Raw genomic sequence first — 11,954 nt, forward strand, 5'->3', positions numbered from 1 at the left:
CATCATCATCATCATCATCATCATCATCATCAATACCATCATCATCATCATCATCATAATCATCATCATCATTATCAACTCACCTTATTTTTCAGCAACACCAAAAGCTGAGAGCGAAGTATCAACCCCCTCAGTTTGCCCTTGTACATGAGATCATACTGGGAATAGGAACCAGAAGAAAAATAAATACAAATAAACAAACAAAAACAAAACAAACAAAAGAAAACAACAAACAAACAAACAAAACCAACAAGCCCATCAACTCCCCACAAAAAGCTACACCCCTCCCCTCTAATAAAAGGATCATACAACAAATATTTGGTCCAAAGATTTTTACCAGAGTTCTGTCATTTGTAACTCATCGTGTCAAAACGGTAAGGGACCGGACGAAAATTTTATTTCAATTTCTAAACAAATGTTTATCATAAGCGAGTACAGCTGTATATCTTATTTTGATTCCACTGTATGTACACACCGGTGAGAATTGGGTGAAATCCTACATGCACAAATTGGCAGGTCTGATAAGCGAACACAATTAATTAAGGGCTTGATTTCACATTGTTGTCATGGACATTTTTTTTTTGCGTTGGTTTGAGAGTTTTGCAGTTCCATTACAACAATGAGACTATAACAATTTGGGTTAACAGACCTGAAAATATGTACACGTCGGTCAAATCTATTAAAAATTTCCTGATAAATCACTTTAATTTAGAAGAAAAAAAATGGTTAATAAAAAAGAAGCATCCAAAACAAAGTTTACTTATTTGCAGGTCTGATAACCCAAATTGTTATGGGCTCATTTTCGTAATGGAAATATTCTAAAATCAAAACAAAATTAATATTGTCAATTTACAACAATGTTAAATCAAGCCCTTCATTGCGTTCTGTTATCAGACCTGTATATATGTAGACGTCGACTCAAAGCATAAATTTACCCCTGGGTCTTGTTCGATGATAGGAAATCCGTGGAAGTTCTCTCCCTTCAGACATTCCAGCACATGACCTACTTTTTCCACTTGGAGCATTGACATCACAGGCTGACTCATGAAGTCACTGGGGGAGTGAAAAGGGTTTCAGAGAATACTGTAATATGTGCGACTATGAAGTCTAGTGGTATGACACTCGCTTTCGGATCGGAAGGTCCTGGGTTCGAGCCTCGCTCGGCGCATAGTTGAATTCTTGGAGAAGGCTCTTTACTCACATTCTCTCACCATACTCAGGTGTAAAATGAGTAACTGGCCGTTAACAGCGTTGTTTCTGTCCGAAAAAATTGTAACTTCGCCTAACAGGTGTCATGTCCCGTTCTAAATGTTAAATGTTGCTGTTGGCCAGGGACCCCTTGTAAAGCGCCTTGAGTACATTTAGTGGATATTGCGCGATATAAAAAAAGCTCATTGTTTAAATATGGAGTAACTTGAGCCTCTTCTTTGTTAAATTATTTCCTACACCAAAATACTTCTGAAATTTCAAAATCTTATAATAAGTGAAGTTGTCCTTCAGTTGTCCATGGGGCCGGAGTTTATCCCGGTTTCGATAGCGTGAAACGGACAATAGCAATCGCTTGCTGCCCTTTGGATAGGACGCTAATCTATCGCATAATAGGCTACTTTCAGCCAGATCTAACAGATTCTTAGCCAAGCGCACACTATCTCTTGTGTGTGTAACAAAACAAGATTGAGACTTATTCAAAAATGTGAGAGAAAGTGAACATGGGTTTTTTAAAAATATTATGGTAGGATAACCTCGACGTGCACTTATTCGCAGGTCTGATAACCCAAATTCATTATGGGCTCATTGTTGTAATGGAAATCTCAAAAAAAAAATGTCGCAAAATATTATCTCTCTATTACAACAATGTTAAACTAGGCCCATCATTTGGTTCGGATATCAGACCTTTATATAATATGTACACGTCGGATATCCTTCTTACCCTAAATAACATACATTTCATTAGTTGCTTACCTCACTTTGACGTGGTCACAAAGTGGGGGCGGCTCCCACGACAACAGAGGAATCCCGCTTACTTCCACATTCATGTCATAAAGACCCTTAGGGTGGAAAATATAAAGATGATGAAATGGATGAATACAATACAAGACGCAATCGTGCGGCTATGAGGTGACTTGCACAAGGCCATACAGTGCAGTGGTAGGTGATCGAACTCAGTACCTTTCAAGTACGAAGCAAAGACCGTGCCACTGAGCCACGCTGCAAGGAACACTTATCTCATTCTGATTTATTTTGTACATTACACAATTTAAATGATTTTGGTATTGTTGTAAAACTATAAAAATGTGATTCTGTGTTTTAGATCTCATTTTGTTGAAATAAATATTAGACTCTATGTATGGAATTTACCTGTTGCTTTTCTGACTGCGCGGCTATGTGGTCTTGTGGTATTACACTCGCTTTCGGATCGGAAGGTCCTAGGTTCGAGCCTCGCTCGGCGCATAGTTGAGTCCTTGGAAAAGGCTCTTTACTCACATGGTCTCATCCTACTCATATGTAAAATGAGTACCTGGCCGTTGACAGTGTCGTCTCTCTCACAAAAAAATAATAATTGTAATATCGCCTAACAGGCGTCATTTTTCATTCTACATGTTTCGTGTTGCTGTTGGTCAGAGACCCCTTGTAAAGCGCTTTGAGCAGATTTAGTGGAAAAATTGCGTTTTATAAAAAGCTCAAAAAAGTTCAAAAAGCGCAATCCAATTGTCTTGTTATTTTGGGTCAGGTCTGATAACCGGAGGCAATTATTGGCCCGTCCAATTTAACATTGTTGTAATGGAGAATATTCTGCGTTGGTTTGAGAGTACTTCCATTACAACAAGAGATCGTAACAAATTAGGTTATCAGACCTGCAAAAAATACACGTCGGGTAGTTGCGAATTAAAATAAAATAGTAATGATGCTTATACAACATCGTTTGTGTACAGCTAAGGTTTCATCCAAGTTTTGAAATAAAAACGAATTGGGAAAAAGGTTAAGCTTCAATAATTGTGACATAAGACTGATGATTGGTAACGTTTCGGGTTTCCCTTTTATCAAAACAAAGGATTAAACTTGTAACCCCCCCCCCAAAAAAAAAACAACAAAAAACAACAAAAAAACAAACAAATGGAAGGCATCTAACATAACCAAAGGCATCATAATAAAAAGATGGACACACACACACACACACACACACACCTGATATATATTATATATATATATATATATATAATATATATATATAGAGAGAGAGAGAGAGAGAGAGAGAGAGAGAGAGAGAGAGAGGGAGAAAGAGAGAGAAAAAGAAAGAGAGAGAGAGAGAGGAGAGAGAGAGAGAGAGAGAGAGAGAGAGAGAGAGAGAGAGAGAGAGAGAGAGAGAGAGAGACTCACCGTGGTGAAGAAGTCTCCTACCCATTTTGATATCATGAGAGAGATCATAATACACAATCCAAACGTGATGTCTCCGGTACATTCTACAATGATGACAGTCAGAGAGATGGTCGTACGGAGAATACCGCCAAGTTGGGACGCCGCTCCAATTAACGCATACTTCCCCACGTCTTTGGCCTAGAGAAGAATTATTGAGTGATAAATGGGAATGATGTATCTGTATGCGCATATTTATGTGAATTCTAACAAAGAACCCAATTGAGTGATACATGGAAATGATATAATATCTCTATGCGCAGATAGATTGAATTCTAACAAAGAGCCCAATTGAGTGATAAATGGAAATGATATAATATCTCTATGCGCAGATAGATTGAATTCTAACAAAGAACCCAATTGAGTGATAAATGGAAATGATATAATATCTCTATGCACAGATAGATTGAATTCTAACAAAGAACCCAATTGAGTGATAAATGGAAATTATATATCTCTATGCGGAGATAGATTGAATTCTAACAAAGAACCCAATTGAGTGATAAATGGAAATGATATAATATCTCTATGCGCAGATAGATTGAATTCTAACAAAGAACCCAATTGAGTGATAAATGGAAATGATATAATATCTCTATGCACAGATAGATTGAATTCTAACAAAGAACCCAATTGAGTGATAAATGGAAATGATATAATATCTCTATGCGTAGATAGATTGAATTCTAACAAAGAACTCAACAAGGTCTGAACAAATGTCTGGATTAAAAAAAATGACGTATTAATGTTTTTAATTGTTTATCGGAAGCTCCTGGGTTCGAGCCTCGCTCGGAGCATAGTTGAGTCCTTGGAAAATTGTCTTTATTCACATTCTCTCACCGTACTTAGGTGTAAAATGAGTGCCTGACCGTTAGCAGCTTTGTCTCTGTCGAAAAAAATGTAATATCTCCTAACAGGCGTCTTGTCTCGTTCTACACATTACGTGTTGCTGCTGATGGTCAGGGACCATCTGTAAAGCGCTTTGAGCATGTTTAATGGATATTACCCTGTACAAAACCTCAACAACATTGTTTATGTTGTTGGCTGATGAAGGGTAATAAGCTCAAAACGTTCCGTGTTTGGTATTTTGTTCTTTTCCGTAGCTGTTATATTCATTATTTCCCCCCCCCCCCCATTCTTTTAGTGTTCATAACTTATAACAGCTGAGAATAAATAATAATAAAATAATAATAAATTAAGCTTTTATATAGCGCGATATCCACTAAATGTGCTCAAAGCGCTTTACAAGGGGTCCCTGGTCAACAACAACATTTAACGTGTAAGACGGGACATGCCGCCTGTTAGGCGATATTACAATTTTTCGGACAAAGACAACGCTGTTAACGGCCAGGTACTCATTTTACACCTGAGTACGGTGAGAGAAAGTGAGTAAAGAGCCTTTTCCAAGGACTCAACTATGCGCCGAGCGCGAGGCTCGAACCCAGGACCTTCCGATCCGAAAGCGAGTGTCATACCACTAGACCACATAGCCCTTTAATAAATGATGCCGTAAAGTGTAAAATGAGAGCTCATGAGAATCAGCCGCGTGGCTCACCAGTACGGTCTTCGCTTCCTACCCAAAAGGTACCGAGTTCGATTAACCGCTTCGCTGTGTGGCCTTGAGCAAGTCACCTCGCCCTAGCTCAATTTGCGGCGCTGCACTGCGGCTGACGCCTAGGTTATTCCAGTCTTTCTTTAGAGAAAATGTCCCCTATGGGATGAATAAAGGGAATTTTATTTATTTATTTTTTAATTTTTTTAATCATCACTTCCCAAAAGTTACAAAGGTCTTGAGGAAATTATGTTTGAATTGTGGAACAAAGAGGAACCAAAGGTAATGATTCTTCATAGAATATCTAAGATTTGTTTGTTTGTTTATTTTAAAGGGTTTTACGGCGCTTGCAGCACGTTTAGGTCACATTAGCGCCAGTAAAAGGAAGAAAATGGGATAGTCAAATTCTAGAATTACAATCAAAGCACCCAAGAAAAAGTAAGACAAAGGGGAACTGGGAACAAATAGGGATCAGATGTAGATTCCAAGAGCATACCACCAATGTACTTAGTTTGAGATCACCTATAAGTCTCATAGGGACACAAGCAAAGAGGAATATACTCAAATGCTTACATTTCATAATAGATTAAAACGAACACATTTAATAAGCACCCAAGAAAAAGTAAGACAAAGGGGAACTGGGAACAAATAGGGATCAGATGTAGATTCCAAGAGCATACCACCAATGTACTTAGTTTGAGATCACCTATAAGTCTCATAGGGACACAAACAAAGAGGAATATACTCAAATGCTTACATTTCATAATAGATTAAAACGAACACATTTAATAATACATAACAGAGAGATGATTGACAAGGAAAATATAGCATCTCCCAAAACCATAACTATGCATTTGACTGTTTCCCTCCCAGGCAAGGACTCCGGCCAGGGTCAGGACAAAACCAAGTAATCCCATACCAAGACAAAGACAGAAAGCAAATTGGAAAACAGCTATAAGGGGATAGAAGACACGGTAAGTACCTTCCTGCCCACTGTGGAGGTCGGGAACCCCACCCATCTTAGATTTTAAATAGAGTGGTTGAAATAGGGACAAAAAGTAAGACTCACACCTGCCTAGCAACAACATTTTTGGTTCCACACTCAACAGAAGGAATCAAGCTGTAGTCTTTACTATAAACACACTTGCTTTTTGAAATCAATGCGTTCGAATTTTTAGTTCCTGAAATGGTTCAATGCGACGTGCACTTATTTTCAAGTCTGATAACCTATTTCCATATGGGCTCACTCTTGTAATAGACAAATTTTTTTTAAATGACGAAAAATATTGTCCATTACAACAATATTAAACTAGGCCCAGAAATGGGTTCGGATGTCAGACCTGCATATATGTACGCGTCGGTTCCATGTTTTGCACCCGATTGTCGGAAAGGGAGGTTGTCGGTTCTACCGATTTCCAACTGGAACCACTTTTGATTTTGGTGAGCGTTGTTCAGAAGCGTTGCTATTACTTTAACATACTAACATAAACTAGAATTCTAACCATGGCATTCAGAAATAAATAAATAAATAAAAAAAAGCTGGATCGATTAAAACATAGAGAGCGAAACAAATAAAGGAAGCTGAAGTAACGGGCATAAACAAATTGTAAATAAACAAATTACTTTCCTATTACAAATAATTTGTTATCAAACACAAGAGGTTGTTTAAAATCAACATAAAATCTGTACAATGCTACTCTTGTCGGGATTCTATCGAAGCTATTTATAGCAAAATTAGCACATGCTTGTAAAAAATATTGACATAAATGATATCAGTCTAGCACAACGTACGCTTAATAACAGGTCTGATAACCCAACCTGTTATATGCTCATTGTTGATTGATTTGGCCACAGAATAGATGAGTATTTCACCTAAACACATAGCATAATACAAAAGTAACTTGTGTGGGGATTAACCGGTAATAATCAACCATCATTCGTGCTATACAATGTGTGTTCTACAATTGACAAAACGTGTGTGTATGTGTGTGTGTGTGTGTGTGTGTGTGTGTGTGTGTGTGTGTGTGTAAGAGCTGGTGGGAGTCAGTAGAAGGATGTGTGCTCAAATAACACCTACAATTGCCATGTGCAGAAGGATGCGTGCTCACATAATACCTAAAATTGGAATGTGTAGAAGGATGTGTGCTCATATGACACCTAAAATTACAATGTGTAGAAGGATGTGTGCTCATATGACATCTAAAATTACAATGTGTAGAAGGATGTGTGCTCACAAATCGCCTAAAATTACAATGTGTAGAAGGATGTGTGCTCACATAACACGTACCATTACAATGTGAATAAAGATGTGTGCTCATATAACATCTAAAATCGGAATGTGTAGAAGGATGTGTGCTCATATAACATTGTGTAGAAATATGTGTGCTCATATGACACCTAAAATTGCCATGTGTAGAAGGATGTGTGCTCATATGACATCTAGCATTGCAATTTGTGCTCTATTTAAAGAGAGTGATAAAATAAATGGAAATCTTAATACAGGACAAGCACATTATTATTATTATTATTATTATTATTATTATTATTATTATTATATTATTATTATTATTATTATTATTATTATTATTATGATTATGATTATGATGATTATTATTATTATTATTATTATTATTATTATTATTATTATTATTAGTTTATGCATTTTTTTGGGTCCACTTTTAACAAAATAACAGATTTTGACCATTCTGTAGGGATTGATTATAAAATAGAACATTACATCCCGACGTGTTCCAATTTGAAGGTCTGATAACCCAAATTGTTAAGAGCTAATCGTTGTAATGGAAATTCCCTCAAACCCACACAAGATATTTTCCATTATAACAACGTTAAATCAAGCCCACAATTGTGTTTGGTTATCAGACCTGCAAATATGTACACCTAGTTATATACCCTCCCCAATATTAATTCTAAATATCTAAGTATCACAACATTCCACAGATCAATTGTCAACGATTGCTCTAGCTATAAAAATAATAAAAAGAAAATATTTTAACAGCCACACAAGAATCATGCTCGATCAAATCTATCTAGAATAGGATTCAATAGTCTGATGTCACGTCCGCCCAGCAACGAGCAGCTTGGTTCTAAACAAAGAAAATCCATACTTTTTATTATTCATGCTGGCTAGAACTTTTTCACATGTCATGTGATAAGAATGTATAAAAGTCAAAACATGATCAGATTTATAATGTTCTTCTCCTTTGGATACACTTTTATGCTCGTCGGAGAAGTATTTCATAAGGGCGTCCGCCATTGTTCCAATAGTTTAGAACCAGTTACTGTGTTACTATGCGTCATTACGAGGGAAGTGACGTCACGACTGTTAAAGCCCATTCGGTGAAGCAAAAAAGAATGAGATAACTTTGAACTTGAACTGAATACCAAAAAACCCCCAACTCTTTTTGCTTTAGAATTATTAACATTAGACTCAAGTTTGTTATTTAAAAATACATTCTATTATTTAAAAACAAAACACTGTCATTCAGCAGAATATAAACAAACATTTTACTATCTATAAATCTATTTCTTCACTTGTAACCAGTGAAATGTCGTACTCTGAAAAGAAACGGATTTAAAATTTGGCTTGAAAGCTCATCCTTGAAATATCGATCGATTTTAATGACCCTCATCTTGGCAAAAAAAAAAAAAAAACCCAAAAAACTCTCGAACCTGGGACTTTAATAAAGACCTTACGAAACCCCATGTTTAAGAGTTTTTGGCAAAATATGGATCCTTGAAATCGATCGATATTTGAAGGACGAGTTTTCTGGCCAAAGTTTTAATTAAATTAGCAGTCTTTACAGAGTAAAGCTGACTGGTTCATCAATGACAAAAAGACAAAAAAAAAAAAAAAAGAAAAAAAAAAGACCCATTGAATTAAATCAAAAATTTATGACGTGGCAAGTGCAGGAATCAAATTCAAATATAAATCATGTGTATAAAAAAAAACAATTAAAAAAAACAACTAAAAAAAACAAAGAATCACAACAACAAAAGAAACAAAAAACAAAAAACAATCCCCCCCACCCGAAAAAAACAACAAACAAAACAAAAAATTAAATGAAAAGAGTGTCGCTGTTCATTCTAACAAAACAGTCCAATGGTTCTTTCGTTTTGTTTCGTTTCGTTTAATTAAATAGAATAAAATAAAATATCTCATCTAGTTCTACTACATTTTTTACTTCTCTATTTATTACTGTTTTTTTTTTTTTTTTGCTTTCATGTATTGTATAGTCCGGCGTGCACATAGTTGCAGGTCTGATAGCCGAACCTAGTTCAGGCCTTTAATTAATATTGTTGTGATGAACTATAGTTTGCATTGGTTTGGAAGTATTTCCATGAAAACAATGAGATCGTGCGTAACAATTTGGGTTGTCAGACCTGAAATAAGTGCACGTCGGTCTAATCTCATACACCTAGGTGCCCCTGTTTTGGTAGGTCTGATAACCGAACACAAGTATGGGCCTGCTTTAACACTGTTCTATTGTGCTACATTTTGCGTTGGTTTTGAAAATATTTACACTACAACAATGAGCCCATTCAAATTTGGGTTATCAGACCTGCAAAGAGGTACGCGTCGTTACGCACCATTTCAATCAGACATAAAATGTGTGCGTTATGGGACAAATACAATTTACACTTCCACCGATATAAAGTTTGTCTTATTTTTAAAAAATGTGACCCTCCGTCTCAAAACGGTATTATGTCGGGATGATCCAGACCCCAAAAAGTGAATTTAGAGATAGATTGATGAGAAATTTGACCTTAGAAGATTTTGCAAAGCAAGAAATAGTCTTTATACTCCACCGTAACGTACAGAAAGTAAATCCAAGTTGGATATTTGTGGCTATGAATTCAATTTCCCTTACCGCGTGAATCCCGACATAATACCGCTTTGATACAGTGGGTCACAAATAGCACTATACTATAGTATATAATGTTATATGATTTTAGCCTCTTGTGTACAAATTACATGCTATAAACTATAAGAGAATATTATATTATGATATAATCCTGTGCAAGAGTGACTTTCAGGTCATACGATTGCCCTTTAACCCTCACCCTGACCAACTCTCTGAGAAAATTGTCACATTCTTTACGATACAATGAACAATATTATCATTCAGATTTGCTCTGTACATCACAAAAAATTCCATTCCTAAGAAAAAAAAAGTTATATTTATTAGACCGCAGTACTGTTTGGTATAACTTGTTTTTGCCACATAAAACTATGTACTTATTGCTCTTGAGTTTGAGTGTAAAAAAATCACCTTTTGTGTTGGGTAGGTCTGACATTTGGGGGGGGGGGGGGGGGGGGGGGATCCTGTTAGGCATTGCACTGTGAACCGGAAGATCCCGGGTTCGAGTCCCGCTTCAGACACTTTTGTTTTTTTTTTTTTTTCCTTGGTCAAGATTAATTAACCCCCAATTTGCTCACTTTAGAACAACAATGGGTGATTCTTGTTGACATAAGACATCTTGTTTTATGAATTATCTATATTGCGGGAGTATAGAAAGTCAGATGTCAAACGCAACACGTACACCGTAAGTCTTATATGACGTATTACGTAATGTGTCACGTGATCAACATAGAATTTATGATAAAATTAATGAACCTCTCTCGATTCGTGTGCAAGGTTACCAACAGCGCCATTTTAATGGATGGTTTTTAAAATGCTGTGTACAAGAAAATAAAAAGAAGAATAGGGTAGGCAAAATATGCATTCATTACAGACAAAAAGATCCTAAAAGATTCCAAAACATAAGCTGGAGAACTAGAATTCAACTTCTAACGTGATACTATTGGTCCATATTTTTCTATGGATATGTGACATGGACATTGAATACTCGTCATCATCTTCATTGCCTTTTTCACCCTGGGTCAGGGTATAAGCTACAGACAAACAGTTTCCATCCTTCTCTATCCTGAGCTAACTTTTAAAAATCTCGTTCTATGACTTATCACTTCTCTGTATATCAGCTTCTTTAATTCTTCTCCATGTTCCTCGTGGCCTTCCCCTTGATCTTCTGCCCTGAGGGTCCCAGTCCAATACTTTCTTTGTTACAGTGGAGTCATTCTTTCTAATGGTTGTCCAATCCACCTCCATCGTCTTCTTCCTATTTCCTCTCACACTGGTTTCTGTTGTGTTCTTTCCATACTTCTTCATTTTTAATTCTATCCATCCATTTATTCTGAGTAGCATACGCATGCACCTGTATAACGAGAATCTGTACCCTCCTTATACATGCCTACATTGAACACTGGGCTAGATAAAAAGAATCGATGCTTTTGACGATGGAAAGTGTCATGGAAAGAGAAAAAATCAAACAGAACGATATTGGATGGATTAAATATAAGAAACAAAGTACTTTTGATGACTGGTAAGTACAGAAAAATTGTGCATTATGGCCACATACGACGCTTGTTTTTGTTTTTGTTTTTAAGGGTTTTAACGCGCTTGCAACACATTTAGGTCATATCAGCGCCAGTAAAAAGGAAGAAAATTGGATAGTAAAGACATTCTAGATGTACAATGAAAAGGACCTGAAGAAAATGTAAGACAAATGTGAATCGGTTTCAAATAGGAATAGATTTAGATTCCAAGAGCACACTATCAGTTTACTTAGTTTGAGATCACCTAAAGGTCTCTAAACCATACACCAGCACATATGTCCCCACTAAGAGGAATACACTCAAATGTATACAAATCATATGCTAAAAAATAAAAATAAATAACAGTACATAACAGAGAGATGATTTACAAGGAAAAAGATATCATCTTCAAAACTATAACTATACATTTGACTGTTTCCCTCCCAGCCAAGACCAAGTAATGTCATTCCAAGACAAAGACAGGAAGCAAATTGGAAAAACAGACACGGGTGATAGAAGACACAGCAAGTTCTCCTTGCCCCCTAGGGAGGTCAGGATCCCCACCCAGGGATACACGCCCCGGGCCCCAAAAAT

The 11,954-nt window shown here is 36.4% G+C and overlaps 1 protein-coding gene across 1 annotated transcript; it reads right to left on the reverse strand.

Annotated features, from left to right (window-relative positions):
* Positions 1-74: 74 nt before the first annotated feature.
* On the reverse strand, positions 75-7,052 carry LOC144976585 (H(+)/Cl(-) exchange transporter 7-like). Its single transcript, XM_078920880.1, has 5 exons — positions 7,044-7,052; positions 3,379-3,555; positions 1,963-2,048; positions 936-1,053; positions 75-158 (listed from the first exon to the last, which is right to left on the reverse strand). Exons 1-5 carry the CDS (start codon positions 7,050-7,052, stop codon positions 75-77), a joined length of 474 nt encoding a protein of 157 aa, XP_078777006.1.
* Positions 7,053-11,954: the final 4,902 nt, after the last annotated feature.

Source organism: Berghia stephanieae, chromosome 7 (assembly GCF_034508935.2).
Source record: "Berghia stephanieae isolate SIO BIC M18660-M18661 chromosome 7, UCSD_Bste_1.3, whole genome shotgun sequence".
Lineage (NCBI taxonomy): Eukaryota > Metazoa > Mollusca > Gastropoda > Nudibranchia > Aeolidiidae > Berghia > Berghia stephanieae.

Excerpts from the sequence above, each read along its gene's own strand:
- LOC144976585 (XM_078920880.1), bottom strand. Across the intron at positions 2,049-3,378 it reads TAGGAGACTTCTTCACCACG|GGTCTTTATGACATGAATGT; the intron begins GTGAGTCTCTCT and ends TTCCACCCTAAG. Across the intron at positions 159-935 it reads TCATCGAACAAGACCCAGGG|TATGATCTCATGTACAAGGG; the intron begins GTAAATTTATGC and ends TCCTATTCCCAG.